This window comes from Porites lutea, chromosome 2 (assembly GCF_958299795.1).
Source record: "Porites lutea chromosome 2, jaPorLute2.1, whole genome shotgun sequence".
In the NCBI taxonomy this organism is placed as follows: Eukaryota; Metazoa; Cnidaria; class Anthozoa; order Scleractinia; family Poritidae; genus Porites; species Porites lutea.
Window position 1 is genome coordinate 4,724,561 of NC_133202.1, and position 25,523 is coordinate 4,750,083.

The 25,523-nt window shown below is 39.9% G+C and overlaps 3 protein-coding genes across 4 annotated transcripts; 1 reads left to right on the forward strand and 2 right to left on the reverse strand.

Annotated features, from left to right (window-relative positions):
• The first annotated feature begins 162 nt into the window (after positions 1 to 162).
• LOC140925192 (ATP-dependent DNA helicase Q4-like) lies at positions 163 to 14,393 on the forward strand. The gene is made up of 16 exons (XM_073375166.1): positions 163 to 257; positions 1,015 to 1,048; positions 1,424 to 1,491; positions 1,907 to 2,086; positions 3,034 to 3,167; positions 3,407 to 4,147; positions 4,331 to 4,420; positions 4,757 to 5,041; positions 5,484 to 5,704; positions 6,315 to 6,407; positions 7,821 to 7,957; positions 8,828 to 9,097; positions 9,699 to 9,881; positions 10,620 to 10,822; positions 11,184 to 11,472; positions 12,871 to 14,393. The coding sequence occupies exons 1-16, from the start codon at positions 174 to 176 to the stop codon at positions 14,329 to 14,331; spliced, it is 4,473 nt and encodes a 1,490-aa protein (XP_073231267.1). The 5' UTR covers positions 163 to 173; the 3' UTR covers positions 14,332 to 14,393.
• Positions 14,394 to 14,739: 346 nt separating this feature from the next.
• Positions 14,740 to 18,409, reverse strand: LOC140926517 (collagen triple helix repeat-containing protein 1-like). Of its 2 annotated transcripts, none has more exons than XM_073376245.1 (4): positions 18,368 to 18,409; positions 15,953 to 16,046; positions 15,650 to 15,868; positions 14,740 to 15,203 (listed from the first exon to the last, which is right to left on the reverse strand). In XM_073376245.1, the coding sequence occupies exons 2-4, from the start codon at positions 16,025 to 16,027 to the stop codon at positions 14,850 to 14,852; spliced, it is 648 nt and encodes a 215-aa protein (XP_073232346.1). In that variant the 5' UTR covers positions 16,028 to 16,046; positions 18,368 to 18,409; the 3' UTR covers positions 14,740 to 14,849. The 2 variants fall into 2 exon arrangements, with proteins under 2 accessions (XP_073232346.1, XP_073232347.1); XM_073376246.1 differs by having other exon boundaries at positions 18,364 to 18,392.
• Positions 18,410 to 19,908: 1,499 nt separating this feature from the next.
• On the reverse strand, positions 19,909 to 25,228 carry LOC140925203 (collagen triple helix repeat-containing protein 1-like). The gene is made up of 3 exons (XM_073375177.1): positions 25,199 to 25,228; positions 22,685 to 22,891; positions 19,909 to 21,065 (listed from the first exon to the last, which is right to left on the reverse strand). The coding sequence occupies exons 1-3, from the start codon at positions 25,226 to 25,228 to the stop codon at positions 20,712 to 20,714; spliced, it is 591 nt and encodes a 196-aa protein (XP_073231278.1). The 3' UTR covers positions 19,909 to 20,711.
• Positions 25,229 to 25,523: the final 295 nt, after the last annotated feature.

Consider the following 25,523-nt stretch of genomic DNA (forward strand, 5'->3'; position numbering starts at 1 on the left):
GCAAGTAAGTAAAATTATGTTTTCATCAGTTAAAAATTCTTTTGGGAGCTAAATACACCTTTTAATTTGGTAATCGACGTTTTTTAATCACTTGCCCGACTTCGAGTTGTCTTGCGCGAGGTACGTTCTGGAGATGAATCATTTTCTGCTGCTTGATCTTATCCATAGAAGCAATGAAAGAGCTTTCACTTCTAAAGCGAGAGTTGAAATGCTGGGAAAATATGTTTGAACGAACACATGGCCGAAAACCAAACAAGGTAAGCTTAACTTAATTCAAGCTTGGGTCTGTAAATCTGAACACACGCTTAAGCTCATTCTTCACTTTGAGCAAGATAGGCGGTAAAATTAAAACATACAGTATTTCAGGGAGCTTTTCAGGCTTTTCAGGCAACCAAAGCAGTAGAAGTTCACTTTAAGATTCATTAAGTTCAATTATTATCACCAAATAACACAATATTAATGACAGAAAGGGAGGAACATTGTTAAAATGTGCATACTTATGGAATAACGTATAATTTCTCCTTTATTTAACCCCCCAGGGGGCTTATTTATTTTTAAACACTTTTTGATGGCGGGGGGGGGGGGCTTATTTGAGAGGGGGGGGCTTATTTGATTTAGCAAAGATGGAGGTATCATTTCTCTATAAAGGACTGGAATGCAAAGTGGAAAAGTTCAAGAACAAGAAGTTAGAGGTCATGCAGCTGAGGCCGATCAAAAACAAATCTGCACGTCTAACACATGAATAAATCATTGTGGATATGTCCAAATGAAGTTTTACAGTTGTAATTGATTAATACAGTCTATCATTAGTGAAGAATATTAAGGTTGTAGAGGAAAGGGGGGGGGGGGCGCTTAAAAGGGAGGGAGGACTTAGTTTATTAACTTTCTTCCCCTTAAAAGGGGGGCTTATTTGAGAGAGGGGGCTTAATAGAGGATTTATGGTATTCAAAATCAAGATCTGTCCGTAAGATGTATTTACTTGACTTAAACTGGATCCTTATTGCCTGTTTCCAGGATGATATCAGTGTTGGACCAGCAGAAATAAGAGGTATGGCCATTCTTAGTGCACGTCAGTTGCAATTTATTCTTTTTTAAATAACATTGCATCATCAGGATAATAATGATTTTGAAACAGGCAGTGTTTGGGAAATCGTATTCAGCTCTAGTCAGGTACTGAATACATTTCTCAGATCATACCTTATTAGCTTATGTGTTACACTTTTGATTTGCGTTTTAAGCAAAAAAAAAAATTAAGGGCATGAAGGAAAAAGGAAATTAGAATGAAATTACATAGTTTAGCTCAAACTGTACATATGTATGACACAACAAGACAGCTTTTTATAAAGGGTGTACTCAGTAAGAATTCAGATTTGCTTTTTTGCACTCTGCCTTACCACCCTTGTATTCTCCATCTGAATTATAGAATCATATCGAAAGTACCGAGAGTTGAAGGAGTCAGTGTCCAAGAAATCAAAAGAAGATAACAAACAGGTATAATTTATCTTGTTGGAACAGGAACACGTTTTCTTAAAACTTTGGTATACAGTAGTTAATGTTATAAAGCATCCATTGTCCAATATTTAAACGAGGGCAAGACATTAACATTTGCCAGACATTCATAGAAATGAATTTTAGTTATACCCCATGTACCTGTATGGGCTTCCCTGGTTAGGAACTGATAATAGAATGATTGGGCAGATAATTTTCAGCAAAGGAACTTTTCAGTATAAAATGTGTATTGATATAAATATGTCTAATTTTTGTATTTTTTCAGCTTGTGTATTGTGTAATTATATAACTTGGCCTGCCTCAACTAGCCTTACTATCTGCAGGCCAGTCCTAAATATTCCTTGTAATTTATTTGTGAATTCAAATAAAAGTTGAAAGTTGAATTCACTCTTGTTAGGGAGAAGATGATGTTTTTGGCAAGAACTTGAATAAGAAAAAGGAAGAGGAAAAGAAATCATCACTGCCTTTTCGGAAAAAAGATTGGGCTGACATCACACCTGTGAGGTTGTGTCATGGACAAAGGCCTAAGAAAAAAGACTCGCCAAAAGAAATTGCCATCGAGGACAATGTTGACAAGGTTTGTTTAGTCCTGCTCTGATAAAGTTCATACTAAAATTATATCCTAGCAGTCTAGGGCTTAAAAAAACTTAAATTCCAGCTGGTCCTTTGGGCAAGCAGCTCTCACATTTTGTTTACCTGGTACCTCTTCTTGTCACCGTAGTTAATGATTTTGTTTGAGGATGACTTGTTTTGACCCTTGCCCAATGGGTAAACAAGCTTTAAGAGTTACTTGCCCAGCAAGAAAATCTACTTGTCCCGGAATACCAGACAAGACTTTTTTTTTTAAGCTCTTTAGCACTGTGGGTGTTGCGGCACCATGTTTCACCTTGTATTTTGGGTGCTGTACTGGCATGGAAAGGTGGTCTGCAGTGCCTACAGGCTCTAGCTTACTGGTATGCATCAACACCTTTGCATAAGATTTGTATAGCGACTCACCATGGGAAATATTGGCCATGACAAACAATAGTGTTGGGTGGAAGAAAATCTTCCATAGTTATGTACAAATTTGTGTAAGTGCACTATTTGCAACTTGACCAATAACAGTGATGATGTACATGAAGGTGGTGTGTAGACTTAATGAAAAGTATCTATGACAGACAATAAATGTTTATTTAGCATGATTATTGAAGTGCACCATTTTAGAATACATGTACTTATTGCTTCATGTGTAAAAGTTCACCTCTCACCTATAATAAACTTGTGATATATTATTCTAAATACAATTCTCACTAAAGTGACCAAGTGATGCAATGAAAGTAAAAAAAAAAATTGTGAATACGACAATAATCCTTTTGCAGTTTTCTAGACAGTAGTCACCATCAACATTGCTTTTTTTTCTTGAACTACTGGAACAAACAACTATTGATACGTTGTTCTTTATTTTCCATAAACTTGCAGTATGACATTGACTGTCTCTATTTGCTTCTCCATACTCTTATAATTTCCTTCCTTTTTTGTGGCCAGAATAACATTTTAGATGCCTCAAGTGAAGGAGACAAGAAAGAGCAAACCTTGAGTATCGGTACTGACATTCCAGAAGTTAAAGTAACAGACACCTCTGAGCGTAAAGTAATTTCCCCTGCCCAGATGAATTTTGGGTAAATATGACTATTCTATTATGTTAACTTGATTAATTCACTAGTGTTCAGTTTACAGCTTGTCAGTTTTCAAGATTCTTTAGGGGTTGGGAAGTACAGAATTTGCTTCTTGTGGTTACAACATCAGAAGTTTGAGTATTAAAACTATTATTTTTCTTTGTAAATAAAAAAAAAGCAAGCAATGCTTCCAGTAGGAAAACTCTGAAAGAAAAATGTATCTTTTTGTTGAATATCAACAGCTCAAGGATACTCTTTCCTGGACATCACATAAGAAATACCAGTGTCAAGAAAAGGGAAGCCATTTCTTCAGTTTGGCTGGAAAAGTACAAACCTGAGCTGCCTGAGAATTCTCTGTGTAATGATGTTTCACATTCCGATGATTTGGTCAAAAACGACTGTAGTTCTGATAAACTTTCTCTTAATGAGCATAACTTCACTACCAAACAAATTAACAATGAGGACAATTCTCCATCAGTGACTATGCCAAGTGAAAGTTCTTGCCCAGCAGCAAAAGAAATGGTGGATGATCAGGCAAACCCACATAATTTAAGTATTACAGAGAAAAGGAATGGGACAAGAAAATCCCCTAAAATCAACTCAGTGACTATCACTGAAAGAAGCCGTAAAGAGGATATTTTCAAAAGTGAAGGTGAAGGGCCATCAAACTCCAGACAAACAGAAGCAAAGAATAACTTTGACAGTAAATGCTTTAGTGATGCAGGCCACAGAAAAAAAGCCACTAACTCACAACAGGTAGCAGATACAAGGGGTTCAAATGTTACCAATTTGTTTGGAATCACAAACCCAACTGTTTCAAACACATCAGTGGGAGACGCTGACTGCAGCTCACTTGATCCTCCACAAGAAATTATGAGTTTTAAAAGAAAGGCTGAAGAAAGGACTACAGAACTGGAAAAACCATCCAAGAGAGTAAGGCGTGAAGATGACAATGAAGAAGAAACCTTTGATGAAAGCAAAGTGTAAGTTGTGTGCTTAATATTTATGTTGAGGAACATTGTTTTGGTATAAGATCTCCCTCCAAACATTGCTTAAGTGCATGTATTTGAATTTCCTTTTTAAGTTAAAATACATGCAAGTTTTATGTGAACAAATAAGATGTCGTATTGTACTATAAAAACATGTTACTGCACTTATACTTACAGGGGTAATAGTGCTGATGAGGTGGAAAGTGAAGAGGATTTGCCAAAAACAACATCAAGAAAACATTCAACAAGTCAACGCACTCATGCAAAGTATGTTCTGTCACTATCGATGCATGCATGTGAGTTTAGTTTTTACCTGCCTAGAGCTGTACTAAGTTGTGTCAAGTTTAAATAATTATTAATGTCTCAGCGTATTTGCACAATTAATTGCAGAGTTACAATCTTTTGGTTCTTTGCAATTATGTTCCTCACAATACCTGCATTTCCCAAAGATGGAGTGTTTTTATTCTTTCTTCAGTTAACAAAACATTGGCCCAGGTGACATCCTAGTCTATAAGGATCACCTTGTTCATGCTGGTGGCCTCACCAGACATGTACTATTGAAGGTTATTTGAGACCTGATCATCATTATTTTTTATTCTGAAGGGTATCTTCAGGCTTGGTTAGCGACAATTTCCAGCGTCTGAACATGAAGCATCGCTCTTATCGACGTCGTGGGGGTGGAATAAGTGGTGCTGCTCATAAGAGGAGAGCATGGAAGCAAATAATGAAATCACGGGGAGAATTTGTTCCACAGAAAAGTTGGAGTAGTAAGGGAAGAGGAGGCAGAGCTGGAGAAAATTCTGGGGCCTGTTTTAAATGTGGAGAAGAGGGTCACTGGGCAAAGAACTGCCGCGGAAGGAGGAAACAGACGAGCAGTTTGAACCATTGGTATGTTTGTGTCAGTTATATTGGAGACCCTTCAGTTTACAAAAACAATTCCAGTTTTAAATTCCACACAAATGTAATCAAACCAGAATGTGTTGTTTCAATATACATTTCTGAAAAAGAGGACTACACTATAATTATGCATTTTAACAAGTTTTTGAAAATGTTTTCTTGAAAATTTCCATTTCATCAAGTGGTTCTCTTTGAAATTAAAATAGTGCTTGTGACTGAATTAGGAAAACGTTTCCAAAACATTTCGCTTCCGTTTCGTGTCATTGCAAAATTACTTATGGTAATTTTGGTCTAATTACCTATTGATCACTGATCAATTAAAAGCTTTTTTTTTCCTTTTTATAAGTGGCATACATTCAGTTATGAGCTTAAACAAACTACTGTATTTTTCAGCAGTACCTTAGAAAATTAATGTTATGTTATTTAATTGAAGTGAAAAGGATACAGAAGATCTTGAGATGGAGGAGTTTGAGCCACTTCCCACAATTGAAGAAGCTGCTATGATGGCTGCAGGAATTCAACCGGATGATGATTCCTGTGGAATTGAAGGACTTGTGATTCTACCACATCAGCTACCAAGGCCTGTGTACACACCACCCAGCCCTCCCCCCTCAGTAGAGCCTTTGTACCAGCCTGTAGATGGCAAGCCCGTGGGTGAGAATTATTATTCATTTCTTGTTTTTGTTTTGTTTTGTTTGTTTTTCATCTGCAGTAAACTCATAAGGTAAATGAAGTTAAAGGGGTTATGTTGTGAAGATTTTCCTGTTTTAGGTTAATTCTGTGCTAACGTAATAACTTAGTGCCTTGAACCATACACAAAATGCTCCTGTAGAATTATGAAGAAGATACAAACAAAATAATTTCATCAGGGCCGCGTCACTAAACATAGTATTGTTTTTAGTGATTTTTGACAGCATAGCATTAAAACTTGAAAAAGTTGGCCTGGCCAGCTTTTTCAAGTGTTAATCTCTGTCCATCCTTACCATCTGCTGGGTTTTCATTAAGAATTCTAGGTAGCAGGAGAAAGGTGTAACATTACCACAGGTGTGAAAATAAAACCACAGGGAATTTATTGCCCACTAGCATAAGGAAGTGGAAAAACATCTTTGGGCAGGCTTATGGCAGTGGGCACCGAGAATTTTTATGTGTAAAAGGTTTTTCAGAGCACAACTTTGAGGGTTAAATTTTATATTACTTTTTATACAGATTATGCACATAATGTTCTTTTTTACATTAATAAATTAACATCTTTAAAAATTTTCAGAGCCTACAAAGGAAGTGTTGTCTGCTCTAGGCAAGTTAGGATTTTCTTCATTCCGCCCAGGACAGCAGGAAGCTGTGATGAGAATCCTTTGTGGTGAGTGAAAATATATGGTGTTTAATGGCAGATCTGTATGTGTTTATACTCTAATTAATATACACCAGGGCCGGGTTGTTCAAAGCAGGGTTAAGATAACCCATGGTTAGTGCCAAATTTGAATTCAGATATGAAAGCTTAAAAAAGCAAATTCAGTTTAATCCTTTTTGTCTACAATTTGGTGATTGGATGCTCTAAAAAGTTAAGAGAAATTTATCCAAGAAAATACCTTTAAACAAAAGAGAGAGGAGCCTGGGTTAAAATCTAACCCTGGGTTAATGCTAATCGGCCTTCGAACAACTGGGCCCAGACATACACTAGACATTGTTCCATTCATGTTATTTACAACTGTAGCTTGAATTATCTACTATGCCTGCAGATATTGTAGAGAGGGGTAATTTTTTAATTTCAATTCTATAATTGGTGTAAATCACTCTCTCAAACAAGACCTATCACTTTCCATTGCAGACATCAGTACTTTTTAGTGAGAGGCGTTTAACCGTTTGTCATAAGATGCTGGTTAGACAGCTTGGGCTTAACCTAAGGGGGTCTAACTTAGATAGAGTTGGCAATATGAGAATTTAAACTATTGGGTCGGTTATTTGAGCGAAGTCTAACTTAGACCGCAGTTTAGGAAATCTTTGGACCTCCAGATCTCTTCCTTGGTGTGTTATTTAAAGAAGACAAATGTTTTTCTAGTCTATGCCATATACTTTCGTGAAACTGTTTATGATTATGGTGTTTACATAAAAGTGTTTGGCAAACTGAAAATGGCTTAGAATGCAGTTTTAATTGTTAAACACTGGCTATTCTGCTAAACTCCATTTAAATAACTTGCCCATTAAGTTTAACTTCTGAATGGACAAAGAAAAAATCTTTTAGCTCAAAAACCCAGTTGACATTCTTTCTTTTATATTCAAAACCCAAATGAAATTCATTTCCAGAATCATAGAGAAGACAAAGCTAATCTTTTGGGTACTTCTCTATTAAAGATATTTCTCTTGATTCTGAAGATACCAAAATTAATACTGCCTCATTAATTCAGACACTTGTGCAATACTAGCTATTTCCTCTGACTGTAATGTCCCTATACTATATTAAGACTTTTTTGCAGTACAGTATGTGGTCTTTATTCACTGTGTAGTTTTTACATCTTTGGTGCCTCTTAGATAAATACATACATGTACAAATGTACAAACCTTGCACTATGATAATAAGTGTACAGTCAAACAGAAAGAACAGAAACAATCAGAAGGCTATGTCTATATTCCTGCCAGGGTTCCAGAATATTTTATCACATGCTTGTAACATTCTACCATGCTTCATTGCCAGGCATAAATACACAATCTTTTTTCCTTGCCATTTTTAATTTTTTTCTTAAATAATAATACATCCTGTTATTTTCAATTTCAGGATTGTCATCGCTTGTTGTGCTTTCAACAGGAGCTGGGAAGTCTCTGTGCTATCAGCTTCCTGCTTTTCTTTATGCCAAAAGGTCACCCTGTTTAACACTGGTTATTTCACCCCTTGTGTCTCTGATGGAAGATCAGGTACAGAACACCATCACTGCATTTTCACTTAATTTCTTCCCTCTTAGAGTCATTTAAGAATATTTGCAAAGTACTTGGTACATGTAGTTCTAACTCTGAAGTCTGTGGACGAAATCCCAGGGTGAGGCCATCAAGTATGAAACTTTAAAATGGTACTCCTGTATTTGTTTAGGATTAAGATCTAACATTTGAGTCTGTGGGCAAAATCTGATGGTGTGACCATTAAGATGAAACCTTTTCAGCAATACTTTCACATGGTACCATTTTTTTAGTATGAAGCTCTAACACTCAGTCTGTGAGCAAAATCCTACGGTGTCAAAAGTTCACAAGTCCCCTAGGGGGTTTAAATACCATGCTGACTCATTAACCGAGAGTGAGATCATTAGGGAAATCTCAGGCCGAAGCCTTGATGTATTGACCTTGCTATCGCACGGCTCAAGATTTCCCTGTAACGACTGAACGTATGAGGTTAATAAGTTATTTGTTATATGGCCTTTTTAGCGTTATTAATATAAAACACAGTAATTGAGCCTACAAACAAAAAAATTACTAAAACCAATAACTGGTCAGCAGATAACTTAAAAAAACACATCACCTCATTGAGTTATACACTTGAGCTCACGATACAGTCATGTGACACTGGCCAGTGGATACCCTTTCTTGACAGCTGTCAGTATTGACCATAACATGGTTGTCCACTATCAAGTTAAACATAGATCGTATATGCCTTGGACTCCTTGCTAATAATGCCCCGTCATTACAAGAAAATCTTGTCCTTGCAGCAGCCAATCAGAGCGCACGTACTATTGTAGCCATATAATTATAGAGCATTTTGGATGATGCAATAAACAATGACAATTTTACTTTCAGATCACTGGTCTTCCTCACGGATTAAAAGGCGCCTGCCTTCATACGAACCTCACAAAGGCCCAGCGTCAAAAGGTCGTAGATGATCTGTGTTCAGGCAAGGTGTCCGTATTGCTTCTCTCGCCTGAGGCCCTAGTTGGAGGGGGCTCCGGAAACGGATGTTTACCTGCTGTTTCTCGGCTGCCGCAGATTGCTTTTGCTTGTATAGATGAGGCTCACTGTGTATCAGAATGGTCTCACAACTTCCGACCGTCTTACCTCAGAGTTTGTAAGGTTAGTGCTAGTAGCAGTAGTCTGTTTTATACAGCTTTTTGATCTTTAGGCGAAAGGGAAGACTTCGGTCGTTACGATATAAGACGTTTCGATACAAGTTAACACAGTCAAGGTGTAAAATAGTTTCACGCACTAAGCGTAAAGAACGAAGAATAATTTATTTACCCCAAATGTTTTCCTTGTTCACGCGCAAACTATACTTGAAGTGGTCAAAACTTTTGTTCAAATTCACTTCTTGAGTTTTTATCAAAACGACTTTTATCGAAACGACCGGTTTCCCTTCGAGGTTATGCGGGTAGTTGTTAATTCTCTGTTATTCGGCCATAAAGGTAAAGGTCCATATTTTATGAAGGTAACTCTTAACAATACTCATTAGACCGTCAAACCTAAGGCCGATGGTGCGCTCATTTTACCCCCTCCCCTCATCCTCCAATGCTTTTACATCGAAAAGAGAAATTCGTTTTACCATTTCTTCAACAGGTTAGTTTCAGTGGCGCGATTTTGTTAACCGTCGTGGACAGTCTAAACTACTTTAAGACGTACATTTGGGTGAATGAAGGCAGAGCTCGCCCTCATAAACTACTTATCTTTCGTTTTGTAGGTTCTTCGTGAAAAGTTCGGTGTGCGGTGTTTTCTGGGATTGACCGCCACAGCAACTCATTCGACAGCCGCATCTGTCGCAGAGCATCTCGGGATTGTACATGACCCGGGCGCTGTCATCAGAGGGGGCGCGGTACCACCCAACTTGTTTTTGTCAGTGTCATGTGACAGTGATAGAACACAGGTAAGATTAACCTTGCACATATTTTTCAAGTAATTTTCTTGTTAAACAACACCAACCGTATTTACTTGAATAAGCGCCGCAGATTTGCGGCGCTTATTTAGGGCCTGTCAGCATTTGTTTGAAAGTTGGACGCGACAAAGAATCCTATTAATTTCCTTGTCATTATTTTCCGTATTAAACTAACAGCAGTAACCTCTTTTGATTTTGATTATATCAGGCCGCGGCGCTTATTAATCTTCTTTCTTCCAAATTTGGGTGCTTATTCGAGTAAATACGGTATGCCGAGAAAAATGGCATACTCAACAGAGTACTTGGACTGTTATCGTAAATCCCCTATAAATTTCCCCCCTTTTTTCAAGTGAAGAAAGTTTTAAAGCTTCCCCTGCCCCCCCCCTTTATTCTTAAATAATAGATTGTATTAATTAATCACGACCATAATACTTCATGTGGACTGACACGGTATAATTTGTTCATGTGCAGAAGGTTTGGATTTGTTTTTTTATCTTCGGCTCCATGACACCCAGCTTTATGTGCCCCCGAGTCTCCAATTTGCGTTCTTTATTGAGAATTGTACCATTATCTTCAGTAAAGTAAATAACCCCTCCTCTTTCAAGCAGGCCCCTTCTCCTCTATAACCCCCCCTCTCAAACGAGCTTAAAATAAATAAGCCTGTGGGGGAAGGGGGTGCTTAATATTTTAACGGTCAAGTTTATTGACAGAGTTATCTTTGTCCAACAGGCTTTGTTGCAGTTACTCCAAGGTCGACGTTTCTCGAGATGCGATTCCATTATAATATATTGCACTCGCCGAGAGCAGACAGAGAAACTGGCCTCGACCTTGCGTACGTGTTTACAGAGTAACAGGCTCCCATCAGGCTGGGACGAACAGAGTGAGACTGGAGAAGAAGAGAAGAATAACGGAAGGAAGAAGAACACTAAAGGGTATGGAGCTTTTGTCTTAAAATATCCATTATCTAACATGATACAGTTCCTAATATGCGGCTGATGGAATAGTGTAGAGAGAGACGAGAGAGATTGAACCCAGCGAGGCCAATTCAAGGTAGTTGGCTGCAATTTCACAGCATCCTGTGCCTTGCCTAGAACAAAATGGAAATGCATCTAGCTTGTAATGCCACAGGAATCAGGTGCGTAACAAGCTGCCTGTGTGTGTTGCCACACTGTACATGATTTAAGGGGTTAACATCAAGTGTTTTGTGTTGATGAGATGACTATAACAACTGTTCTATAAACGGTTTAAGGTCTATTCAAATCAAATGCCAGAATATGGAAATTTTTCTTTTAGAAAAGGCAAGAAAAAGTCATCCAAACCAGTGGCTCCTAAATGGGACGCCGAATGCTACCACGCTGGACTGTCCGCCGCCCAAAGACGGCGTGTACAGAAACGATTCATGACAGGGCAACTGCGTGTTGTTGTGGCGACTGTTGCGTTTGGAATGGGTTTAGACAAACCAGATGTTCGTGCTATCATCCATTACAACCTGCCTCGAAGCTTTGAAAGCTATGTTCAGGAAATTGGTCGCGCGGGACGGGACGGGCTTCCCTCGCATTGTCACGTGTTTCTAGACCCGGAGGTAGGTAAAATCTTTCTTATATAACCAACTTTCATCTTGCTCTTGGAATCGTATGGTGTGACCATCCAAACGAACCTCATCAGACAAACTTAGCCAAAAGGAAATTTTGACCAAATGTCCAAATTTCATTTTGTGAAATTTTGAAAAACAAATAGCACCATGTGTAAGTACAGGCAGAGAGCTTTCATTTGAATGGTCACATCATAGGATTTGGTCTGCAGACTCAAACGTTAGAGTCACCTTACAAAACTCCATCAAGCACTCTGGCAGGGACCTTTTTTGGTTCAGTAGTTGGCAAAGCAAGAATTTGGATTTTTCTTAAAGTCTTGGTAAGGCTTTGTTAGGAGTGAATGGGCTGAGTAATGATCTGGATGTCCGTTACCCCTGACACATCTTTCTTTGTAGACACATTAAATTCTGCAATGCTGATCGGACTACTTACTTTGCAAGACATCAACACGAAACCGATAGAACCCAAAACAGAGCGGGGTTTTAGCCGTCGACAGCTGTTTCGCCAGTTTTTCTTTGTTCATCACCGAACTTAAAGTAACAGTCTTATTTCTCTTCGTCTAAACGAGATTGCGGGCAATTCGCCACTATGAGGTTGAGCTGGAGACCGGGTCGTGATGGTTGTCAAAGGGCATTGTGGGACTGTTCGGAGACGAATTTGCCGCCATGTTGAAAATTCGTCCCCCAGAACAGTCCCACAATGCAGTTTGACAACCATCCCGACCCGGTCTCCCTCGCAACCTCAAAGTGGCGAATACTGGGTCGTGTTGTCTCGAATTGCATTGTGGGACAGTTTTCGGGAAGAAATTTTGACCCAGTTTTCTTTTCAACTTCGTGTCAGCCAATAGCACGCGCCATCTCAAATTGTCCAATGCTCTTGACACAGGGCTCGTACAGAGTCTTGAATTATTGAAAAAGTCTTGAAATTGCAAAGCAATTTTCCAGACTTGGACAAAGTCTGGAAAATAGAGTTGAAGTCTTGAAAAATCGTAAAAAGTGTGTTTTTTTTTCAAAGCCACAACAAGTGCTTAGTAAGTAAAATCTTATTGAAATCTTATTGAAACTCGCCTGTAGCCAAGACATTCAATCACAGAATGGGAAGTTTCAGAAATTACGTATGTCTACATTCGAGCACTATGATTGCAGTGCATCATGAGAAAAGCTTAGTTCCTGCATTTTTCAAGGTCTCTGTTGGTCGCCTATATGATAACCGTGAGTCTGGAAAAATAAATTATTGTTTTGGAAAAAAGTCTTGAATTTTGGATCCGAAACTCTGTACGAACCCTGTTGACATCTGACCTTATTTCTTCGTAAAATGTGCAAAATGTGGTAATTTTTTGCATTTTAATTAATAGAACTTAATTAGTGTGTGGTCACGTTTATTCATAGGGTAAGGACATGTGTGAGCTGCGTCGCCATGTTTACGCTAATACTGTAGACCGCTCCACTATTAAGAAGCTAGTTCGTCGAGCCTTTCCTCGTTGTGAGTGCAAGAAGCTGCATCAGCAGCAACAAGAAAGGAATGCAAGAAGATATAACACGGATGAGCTCCTGGACATTGAGGACGCTTGTGGAGACATGATGGACTCGAATTTGGAGGCAGAGCTACAAGCTGTTGAGCTACAGTATCAGAAGGCTGTTGAAGATGACGCTTGTAAGAACAGAGAAGAAAACGAACACGAGCGAGTAAAAGAAAGCTCTGATTCAGCCATTGAGGCAACTCAGTCAGAGCAATCTTGTTCAAGTAAAAGCGAAGAAACTTTGTGTCCAGGACCAGAAAGCAAAGCAATTGAAGACGGTAAAGGTGTCGAGTCGGAGATAAACGAAGGAGTCCTGCGCCATCAAAACTCTGCCCAGGAACCAGTTCAGCGCCTGTGCGGCGGGCACGAGGTTGCCATGGTGATAGAATGTCTAATTCAGGAACTTGACATGCGCGAAGAAAACATCGCCACTTTGCTGTGTTACCTAGAGTTGCATGCACGTCGCTGGCTCGAAGTATTGCAGCCCGTAAAATCCACATGCGAAGTAAAGTGTTATGGTGGACATGCGCAGTTGAGAGCAGTGGCACAGAACGTTCCACCGATAGCAGCAGCGGTATCGCACACCACAACAACACCTGCCGGCTTTAAGAGATCCAACTCAATAAGTTTCTCGGTGGTGGAGTTAGCAGACAAGATGGGATGGGATCTTGAGCCAGTGTGCCGCGAGTTAAGGGCTCTGCAGTGGAACACGTGTTTATCACGTGACCATAACCTTGCTGACATGGGTCAATCAGGGATCTTGGTTGAGTTCTCCGATTTGTCCTTTCACCTCAGAGCACCCGGTGACCTCTCAGACGAAGAGCGAGACGGTGTGTGTGATTTCCTAGAAGATCGAATACTCGCCGAGGAGCGGAGCCAGTTGCAGCAGCTTCAGTTCGTCTACGACTCGCTCAAGAGTGTTTCCTTTTCCGAATTTTGGCATTGCGCTGACGACGTAGACGAAGAATCTGATAAACAGCTGAAACAAATTGTGCGTAGCTATTTTGAAGATTCCTCCGACAATACGAAGAAGGAGCTTAGAGAGTTGGCAGAAGCGAGAAAGGGCTCCAAAAACATTCGTTCAAATATCACGCCTGATGGTCACGTGAACTGGGACATCATTGCTCGTGACATCAGGTCATTGGTAGGAGTTCATCACGATCACTCGTTCACGGGTCGCGCTGTTGCGCGTATATTTCACGGGATCGACAGCCCGTGTTACCCTGCGGAGGTCTGGGGTCGAGACCGTCGGTTTTGGAGAAAACATCTTGATGTAGAATTTAACAGTCTTCGTAAATTCGCCACGCAAGAATTAATCAAATTTAGATAAATTATTTAAAATGTTACATTTTATAGTTATAGATTTTATAGTCATTTATAGCGTATTAAACAATAAAAATACAGTCTGTTGGTTCTGGTACGTGTTAGTTATTCTTGTTTATAAGTTCAGGAGGTGAAAAAGGGGCTTCTAATCGGCAGAAAGTGCAAAAAACGGCAGTAGGCAAAAGGGAGACAGCGTACAGGCCTCTTCCCCCCCCCCCCCCCAAAAAAAATGTACGGTCCCTAGTAATCAAATACCTCGAGGTGGGTCTCAAAAAAGTTTTTTCAACACATTTGGGCTCTGGAAACGGGATGACAGACTCGTCGTATTTCATCTGCGGGCTCAGCCGGTTGCTAGCCCAACAATGAGTAGGAATTGATGCCCCACTAGAACGTTCAAATTATAGACGACGGAAAATATTTTTAACCAATTTTAATAGAACCAGGATCGGGATAAACAATTACAGACACTAATAGTAGCTAGACTTCTATTTCCCCTCCTCTTCTCTGTTCTTACTGAGAACTCTTTTACTTCTGTGGAGCTGGTACTTCTTCCACTACAATCCGGGACACTGAGTTCCAACCGGAATGAGCGTCTGCATTACCGTACCCTGCACAGTTGCCAACGTTAAATCCCACTCGCACCACTCCCCTGTGGATATTTTCGCAGTAGCCTTCAATATGGCGCACACGAAGGGGTTCCAGTCCCCTCACTCCATGCATGTAAATAATCCCGTCAATGGGCATCGGTCCACTGCACTCATCACCATTAAAAGTAAAAAACCAGCGTTTGCAGCAACGAACGCAGTTCATGATGCGAAGAGTGCCTGAGAAAAACACCCGTAGGGACGAATTTTGCTCCTTCTTGTGGAAGACACATTCCTATACATTCCAAATTAAGGAAATGTTGTAAATGTAATTTCTCACGATCTCCTTCAGTAAGGCAATGCATGTACTAACCATCACTCATAATTTAGTGTAAAAACTTAATTTGCAAGGCTAGCACAAATGGCTTGGTATTTTGACGACTTAAGGAAAAAAAAATTTGGCCATAAGCAGACTATTTCCTCGACGACCAGCGCCAGAAATTAATGCATTTCCAAGAATTCATTACTTTTACTACTCCTTCCTTTGGAAAAAGATGGTAACATGTAAGGCTTGTAGTCATTTAAAACACGCACATTTTAATTTTTTTTAAGTCAACCATAAAACAATCGCGCTTGTTAACGTGAAATTTTGAGTACCACAAGGGTTAATTTTGGGACCAACGTATACTCAAAAGATCTTAACGATATCCATGACTGCATTCATTCGTTTGTAAATCTTACCTTTAGTAGCCCGTTGTCTTTGGCCTCGTACAATTTCGAAACACACTGCTTCCAGTTGGAAAGAGCCTGGGCACCGTTCTCACCCTTCAATCCGGCTTGTCCTTGATCGCCTTTTGGTCCTTGGGGTCCAGTCTCTCCCTTAGCTCCATCACGACCGTAAGGACCTGGTAACCCAGGACTTCCCGGGATGCCTGGAACTCCGTTACTGCCTAGACAGCTCTGAAGGTGTTAAGGAGAAAGCAACAATTAGTCAAAACAGCCGAAAGATAGATTAATTCCAATACTTTCGAATTAATTCTTCACCTTTTCAACCACAGCGCGTGTAAAAGCAAGTAAACTTGCAGCTGACATTAGCACAATCAACAGTTTGGCCTTCATTGCTTGTTGCCTTGTCTTCCTGGAAAGAGAACGGCTTCATAAGACGCTAATGAATAGATTTATTCAAGCCTAAAGGAGATGCTTCTGTTGCTCCGTTTTTACCATGGCGATTGAAATGATTATGGACAAAAAAAGCCTGACTCCGCGATTCAATGAAAAATTTTTAACTGTTCATTAGATAACTGCAAAAACCTCCTGACCTCATCGAGTACCTGAAGCTGCGATAGGGTCATGTCACTCATGTGATGTAGGTCAGTCGATGCTTCATTTTGACAGTTGTCTAAAATTATCGGAAGGGTAGATATTACTGTGCTCTGCATACTCTTCCACTAACAGTTCATTTTTCAAACTTCGTATAGCAGCTTCACAAATCACTGTTTCTTTTTCGAAATGTAAGTGTTTTAGGCATTATTTAACAGACCAATACCGGTAGGCCATTTGCACGATGACGTCATTTTACCACTACGACCAGAATCCGTCAGGGTTTTTCTTTCTTGTGCAAATTAGTGCGTTTGTTATTCAAACCTCGCTGGGATTACCAAATTTAGGATTCTGGTCGTAGTAGCAAATAGTGACGCCATCGTGCAAATGGCCTATTTAGATATATAAAAATTCAGACATGACTCCGAGGCTTGGGGGAATAAAATATAAAAGAAATCTTCTTAAGGCTCAAGAGTGAACACATACTACATTTCTTTTGTTTTAGGGCCTGTTTACATGGAGGTGTTTGACCCCGGTAGGTCAGGTAACCCCCTTAGGTGGGGTAACCCGCCTGTCCTTATAATCCCTCATTTTAGTTTGATCACGTTTACACGATAAGTGGGGGTGACTCCCAACAGGTTACCTCACCTATCTGGGGTCCCCCACCTCCATGTAAACAGGCCCTTATTCCTCAAGCCTCGGAGCCAAGTATAAATTTAATATATCGAAGTTAGTCTATTGAAAGAATAAAGGGAACAAGTTTCAATCATAAGGTGACGTGAGGTCAGAAAAATTGCAAAGAAAGTTTAAAAAACACCAAAGGGTTTGAAACTACTACAGTTTCCTTTTTCTCCCTCTACATGCGGGCGGCTCTTACGTTTTCTGGTTTTTCTTTATAATAAAGTGACATATACAGCAGACAATTTCCAGTCCTTAGATGATTCAGAGAGGAAACTGAAATCCTAACAACACTCTAGCAAGGGAATTAAACATCCAGAGAGAAATAACCCCGAGCAGAACGTGATCTGTAGCATGTAATTGAGCTGTTATTCCTTGGATATTGGTCTTGAAGTTATTTCCGAGTGTTTAAGTGTTCAGGCTAAAAGCCTGTGCTGATAACAGTACAAGAGAAGTAGGATCACTTTTGTTATCAATGAATACTTTATTGTGATATTCAGCTGAAAGTTAAACGAGTCAAAATATCGACTGAATTACAGCGTATCCAGGGGATTTCAATAAAATTTGAAGTAGCCAGCAGGCTTGAATAGAGTAACCGACTGCATCAAAAGGGGCATGTTAGCTCATGTTAGTCCCTGAGGGGGAGGGGCGGTGTTGTGACGTGCTTCCCGAGAAAATTTTGAAATTTCAAAGCCCTGAAATGCAATTTTCAGCGTTTTGGGCACTAAATTGAGGACAAAAGGGCGTGTTTTTCATTCAATTAAATGTCGCTTTCATTAAACTTCTGATTGATCAGTCACAATCAATTCCTACAAGGAATGAACAAATGATGAAAACCACATTACGTACTTCTGCACGTTAACAAGTTCTGCGTGAACCTATAAAGAAACCTGTGAAAACTGACTGAAATATAGCGTTTACATGACTAAAGCATAAGGTAAAACCAGTGGGCCTTTATGAAAACACATCACAATTACGTTTTCTTTTAGATTTTACGATAATTATATTTTTTGTTGACAAAGCTATTCAAACTAGTTCCTTCTTCCTTCTAGAAAAAAGTAGCCGACTTCTATGAGAAAAGTAGCTGACACGTGTTGTCGGCCGTCAGTGCTTATTGAAACCACTGGACTACTGACTATCATTCATAAAATGCCCAAGAGAACAATTTTGCATTTATGGGTAGAATCTGACGGCATCTGCCAGTCTGAATGCACTACGTAGCTCATGTTGTCGCATTACCCGCATAGACACTGAAGTTTCTTGTAGAGGAGGGAAATTTTTGGTAGGTAGAAACTTTTAGCAGTGTGCTCTAGTTGGTTACCCTTCCACCTTACAGGGCTGGAGAATCCTGGATCCTCTTTCAGCCACAAAGGTTCTATCAAACTGTATTTCACTACACTTTACTAAAAAAGCAAGACTCCCTCCATACAGCAATAAATAGTAAACATTTAACTCACCAACCTGATTCACTTCAGTGTAGGCTGTACGCTAAAAGAAGTGAATGCGTCACTAACCCAGCTCTTGTATAGTGCTATAAACTAAAAACTGGCGAGTGTCAGTGAATGAAGCTAACCAATCACCTGACAGAAGCTGACAGACTATTGACACTATTGTAACATTTTAATCAGCAGACAAATTGACAATCTCAAGAACGTTAGTGCTACTTCAGTCTTTGAGGACGAAGCACGTCGCAGTCGATCAACAGAAAACGAAAATTTCTTTGACCTTGTCAATTAATTAATTTCATTACTGTTGCATAACGTTAATAATCATAGGAGTGGCATGGAAAGTTTTACCCAATTCCCGTCGTATGACCAGCATCTAAATTCTCCTAACGTTGATCAATTCAACTATCATGTAAGTAAAATTAAGTAAGTAAGTAAGTAACTTTATTTAATCAGGGTAGCCCATTCAGCAACGAGGCTGGTATCTATAGGGGCCCTGAAAAATAAAAAAAAGGCTGCTATTTACAAATTCCTAAGGTATATACATGATTAAAATAAACAATAATACTGTAAAAAATCTAGCTAGGTCAATATAGAGTGTGTGCTAAGAGATAAGAAATTAAAATTATAAGGTAAAATACTCGGTTAGCATCTTTTTAAAACTATTTACAGACGTGGCACTTTTAACATAATTGGGTAAAGAATTGAAATAAATAGCCCCTGCACACTTAAAAAGTTCTTTTTCCCATGTTACGTTTAGGCTTTTGAGGAAGCGGGTCGTTGCTTCTCCTAGTTACATGATCGTGCAAATCCGCATTCCTTGTAAAATATTGCGTAAGATACTTAGGTACTAAATTATATAAACACTTAAAAACTAGAATGCATTTATGCATTTTTCTCCTGGAAGTTAGATTTAACCAGTTTAGCACACAGAAAATGTCATTTGAGGTGTTCTTCCGTATTATATTTAGAGCTGCACGGTTCTGTAGGCGGTGTAACTCTTTGCCATTTTACCCTAAGTGAGAAATTAATGTTAATGTTGGCTTAGGGAGGAGTAGGTGGGTAGTCACCCAGAAAGATATAATGATCCAAATAATTTCGTGACACAGTTCCTTTAGGGCTTGCTGAATTCAATCAATCAATCAATCAATCTTTATTTGCCCTTTCACATATTAGTTACAGAATAATATAACATATTATTATATGGAGGAGAGTGTTTTACTGGGAACTAAACCACTCGTAGATTCCATACGCCACTTCATCCGGTACCCGAGTGGCGTATTTTCCGTATGTCACCTTTGTGAGTGTCGTATCGTTCCATGACGTCACGATTCCCGCCTTTTGCTTTTGTTGAATTGGTTTCTCCATATAATAAAAAGAACATTACACGTTGGCTCGAAGATATGAATTTTATGTTCTCGTGGCAAGAACAATATCTCACTCGTTCGCTTCGCTCACTCGTGAGATATTGTTCTTGCCACTCGAACATAAAATTCATATCTTCTCGCCACCGTGTAATATCCTCTATATATTATACCTTCACAGGAGCTCTCAGCTAACTCTTTTGGGCTTTACGAGGAGAGCCCCTGAACAAGTTTACTACAATGATTTATTTTAAAGATTATAATAAGGATATAGCTATGTTACAAGGATTACAGTAATTGACGAACTTATTTAGAATAATCATTTATGTAAAACTCTACGTTTATATAGTGAATTTCTAATTTTCTTGCTTGTGGAGAAAATGCGTTTTAATTTTTTTCCTGAATAAATTGAATGTCTTAATTTCTTTCATAGATTTTGGCAAGTTATTTCATATTGAAACTCCTCTGTATTTTACTGAGTGTTTCTGGTACTTAGTTCGTGCCTGGATTTTGTGAACGTGGAGGATGATCTCAGTTGTGTTGTATTGATGAACATCTTTGTTCAGACAAAAGAAATCATTGAAAGATGTTGGTAGATTGTTATTGAAGTATCGAAACATGAACAAAGCAATGGCTTCATTGTTTATACCACCTAAAGGTGAAATTAATAGTTCTTTGACGAGTGGACCAGTATGTTCTTAAATTTTGAAAAATTAATGATCCTTATAATTTTCTTTTGTAGCCTTCCTGTTGGTTCTAGTCTTGTTGTCTACGTATTTCCCCTACAATGTTACCATAACTTAGGTATGGGTAGATAAGTGCATAATATAGACCCCGCATAACAACGCGAGGTAAATAATGTCTTGTTCGACAAAGTATACCAGAATGTGACATATTTTGATAGCTGCCAATGCTACTACAAGACAGATATTTGTTTCTACTTTAATCATCAGTGAATCATGATAATTATTCTCCAGTGTTATTGACGACTCGCTTTTACTTCTGCGGAGTTGGTACTTCTTCCACCACAATCCGGGACACTGAGTTCCAACCCGAGTGAGCGTCTGCCTCACCGTGCCGTGCACAGTTGCCAACGTTGAATCCCACTCGCACCACTCCCCTTGGGACATTTTCGCAGTAACCTTCAATATGGCGGGTACGGAGGGGCTCTTTACTACTTCCGGAACGCAGGTAAATAAGGCCATCAATGGGCATCGGCCCACTGCACTCAGCACCATTAAAGGTAAAGAACCAGCGCTTGCAACATGAATTGCAGTTATAGATGCGAAGAGCTCCAGAGTAGAAGACTCTCAGGGTGGTGTGGTCTTGCATCTTGTTAAAAAGGCACTCCTAGGGGGAAAAAGATAATGATGATATGAGTTCAGGCAAAACTGGAGGAATTGAAAAATCTTTTTTTTGTTCCTTTCATTTCCAGTTCCGCGTAATTTTTAAGTGCGTGCGTGCGAAAAATGTACGTTCGCGAATAAAATAGAGGCAATGCATGAAAGGTAGCTCGTTAGCGTAAAAGTTTATCCTCGCTAATCTTTTCGGTTAAGCTCAGCACCTTTTATCTTGCCTCTATTTTATTTACGTGATTAAAATTTACGTGAATTAACGCGTGTAGCCAAAAACGTGTCAGTGGAAATCAACCTTTAGTGTGGAGGCGTGTGTGGCCGAGCGGTTAACACCTCGTACTCCAGATCTGAGAGTCCAAGGGTTCAGTCCTCGCCCGTCGCCTCGTTCTTAAGACTGAAAGAACTTTAGTCCAGTTTGTTTCTCTTCAGGCAGGTGTACCGGCGACTTACTGCTGGGGGATAACCCTGCGATGGACTAGCATCCCGTCTAGGGTGGAGTAGTCATACTCCTAGGCATGCTTCAGGAAACCAGGATAAGCTGCGGCCGTTTGGGCCTTTGCCTCGCGTGCGCCTTTAACTTACCTCTTGCTTTAGTCTTTACATTAGAGACCTTTAGATTCTAAGACGAGGACGACTACGAGTACGACATTTGGCTTAAATTTTTTTCGCCTATTCTCAAAATATAGACTCCCCGGAAAGCTTTATTTTACCATTTTTCACTAGAAAAATTAGCATTGTTATCTTTTATAGTGAAGGAGCAGGGGCACCCAACGAGACTATAGTTCAAAACCACTTAAACATAGCATTGTTGAACGTATTTTAGTATTTAAACGGTAGATATGGGCACATTTTCATCCCCTAAAAATTTTTCATCTGTTCGTATTTCCTAGCTGAAAGTCTAGTGATCCGAAAATTATAGGGATCAAAACTTACCTTTTCGAAAATTTCAGCCAGAAAAAAGGCTCCCGAGAATTCTAGGCGACCTTTTTAGGGTAAAAATCCGTTAAAAATGGGCAATTATCAGCCTAGTCCCTAGGCGTTCTCGGCTCGGTCAATCCTGGACTCTAACGTAAGCTGTGACGTCACCGAGAGATACCCGCTCTTTCCCAGACTTCGCGCGGACAACGGGGCAAGAGAGAACGCCTAGGGACTAGGCTGGGCAATTATACCATTTTTTCGATGTTTGAAAATCCTAGGAGAGGCAGACAAGCAAGAAATTTTCCAACAAATGTTAAGTAAATTCTAGATCTCAAATCGTCTTCCGAACAGATGTTTTCCGAAAATTGTCGTTGGGTGCCCCTGAACGAGTTATGCGCCCTCCCGATCGCAAAATGATAAGAACTTTTAACATTTGATATCTTGTTTTCGCCACCACAACATTCGCGGGAAAACTCGTAGTAGAATGACGACGGCTACCACATTTTCCCGCCAAAATGACGCTGGTTATCGCGCGAGCACTACTTAGTATTGAGAAAATCTCGTACTCGTAGTCGTACTCGTCTTAGAATCTAAAGCTCTCTATTACTAAAAGGCAACAAAGCTGTGCTAGCGGAATAAATTATATTGTAGAAAAAAAGGAGCCCCAAATCGGCTACTAGATGAACATTTTCCTACCTGTAACAATCCGTGGTCTCTGTCATCACCTTTCTTCCAAACGCATTGCTTCCAATTTGAAGGGGTCTGGGCACCAACCTCACCCTTCCCTCCTTTGGTTCCACGCTCTCCTTTCTCCCCCTTCGCTCCGTCGCGACCGTAGGGACCTGGTAAACCGGGGCTTCCAGGAATGCCAGGATGCCCATTTGAACAAGCCGATGAATAGGCCTGAAAACATGGAAGGTGGAGGAAATCAATGTTAATTTGGTCAACAAAATTACAGTCAGGGTATTTTTTCATAAATGGGGTCGAGTTTGTCACCTGTGTTTGAGTGGAGGAAACCAAGGCAGGAAAACAAGAGAATAACACTGCCATGAACAGCTGAGTCTTCATTGTTGATGAAAGGAAGACACGCAAAATACCAGTCAGATATAAACTTCAAACAACAATACCTGGACATTTTAACTTTGGAAGACTGAGTTGCTCAAACCACAGGACAAAAATCGGTGACCAAACGCCACACCCAATGGCGCAATATGCTTAAATTTCCCTCACCCCCGGAATAAACATTAGGGAGCTTAAGGAACGACTACGGCAATGACAGCGAAAGCGTCACCCAAAAAGTGAATTTGCTCTGCTTCAAGTTTCACTGCTCTTATTCCAACTCTTTCACTTTGTCAAGTTTTGGCGATTTGATTTGGAGTTGACTTCTAAAGGACTGTAGAAGATCACAAAAAGAAAAAGAAAATCGTTGTCTTGTGTTCACGTCTGCAGTAAAACGTGAAATTAGGAAGGTTCACGTCGTAATTGTGCAGTGGCGGCAAAGTGATGTACAAAAAAGCGTGATGCACTTGCAGAGTTGTTCTTTTGTTAATCTAATCCTATTGCTTTTTTTGCCGTTTTCGTTGCCGTCGCCCTCGTCTTTGCTTAAGCCCCCTGTTCATGAGCAAAACAAACGTGTGACGTGTAAATGTGAATTAGAGCGCGATACGAGAGCGAAGTACGAGATTCGAGGGTGGAGCGCGATACGAGAGTGAAGTACGAGATTCGAGGGTGGAGCACGAGGCGAGCGAAGAAGAGAAATGTACTTTACTAGGCCCTTCCCCTGGGGTCATGATATTACGAGGAGACGAAAGTTCCTCTTAAAATTGCTCTCAATTCTTGATCTCTTCTATACGTGATGATTAATGAAATCGGGGCAATTCAGTTACTACATTTAAATCTCCGATATGGTATCAAATTCCCCTCGCACAATCGTTTTTCCATCATACTCTGCTTTTGTTTAACTTCTAAGCTCTGTATTACAGGCCGAATAAGGCAAGTCGGAGTGTTGACGAATCCTACCAATGAAGTCGTGGGTGTCGGAAGTTTCAAGTCGATCCGAAATATGGGAAGTGGCTAGTGTAAGTCTAGAAGTCTCTTTCTTGGTCCAAGTTGAAGTCTCAGAGACTTAAACGTTTCAGTGCTGTAAAGTCTCGTATTTGCGAACAAGAACTTTGACGTATATATCATTGCATGCTAGAGAAGAATACTTACCGAAGACAGCTTCGCATAGGCTATGTCCCAACGGCCTGGAGTTAGTGAAGAATACTTACATAGCGTGACCTACAGTCAAAATTCTTTATGTTTGCTTTGAATGATGTCAAAAAAGGCTCAACTGTCTCAAAATCGCATCGTTGCCTTTGTTGACGTTGCCAAATAAAAACACGACGGTTTGACACTGAGTCGATCGTCTCTCTCTCTTACCACCTCGAATGGGAATCTATGTGGAGCTGGATCGACGTTTGAGTATATTTGCATGCGACATAGAGCACTCACTGGCTTCAAGGAATTAACAGTATACATGGATTTTAAATTTTAGCGACTCACTGGTTAACTAAAAAATACTCTCTGTATTCACGCGAACATAGTGTAAACTTTGGATTGTCCACTTAGTCAGGGTTACGGTGAATAAGGCGTCTTGTCTTCAAAACAAATGTCGCAGCCGATATTTCAATATGTTATCTTTAGAACGGAACTCAGTTTTATCACAGTTAACATTTCAGCATTTCGAATATGGTGTTAAAGCAATGTCTTTAAAATCGAAGAAAAAACCCTCCAAAGATGAGCGTTTATTCAGCCGTGTTACAATTTGTTTTACCAACGGATTCATAAGCAGTAAGAAGTTCCGATCGTAATTAACCTTAGATGGGAAAACGCAAGCTGCTTAAACATTAGTTTCCTGAAGTTTCCGTCCCTAACGAACTTAGTGTAAACACAATCTAGAATCAGGATATTAGTCACATTCAGCTCAATAATCTAGAGCAATTGAAGTGTTGTCAGCATATCCAGACCACCGTAAGCTAGCTTGTACACTATACGATTTGAATTGCCTCTGCGAATTACCTCTCGTTAAGAGCGTTGAATTACCTCTACGAATTGCCTCTGCGAATTACCTCGAACAAACAGAACTGAATTACCAATCGTTAAGACACAGAGCCATGCTGAATTACTTGAGTTGTCTACGAGTTAACTACGTGAAAAGACTAAACATACTTGAAGGGTTCCCGATCCTGTTGAAGTCATTTCTGCTTTGCTCTACGGACAATTTACTAACGACCCTGTACCTCTGGCTTAAACGGGGTCAGCGTTTAAAGGTATCAGGTCTAAAGACTTCCTTTAAGGCCCCCTTTTTAACACCGGTAGCCTGAGAAAACGGCCGATATTTGACCACATTTGGTGACGCTACCACTGGTTTCCCCGTCGTCGCGATGTCGGCTGTTTTCTCAGGCTATAACATCGGTTTTTTAAGTCAAGAACATCAGACGTCTCCGACGATTATGTAAAGATCCTTTTTTACTGAAATATTTGTCTATGCTTA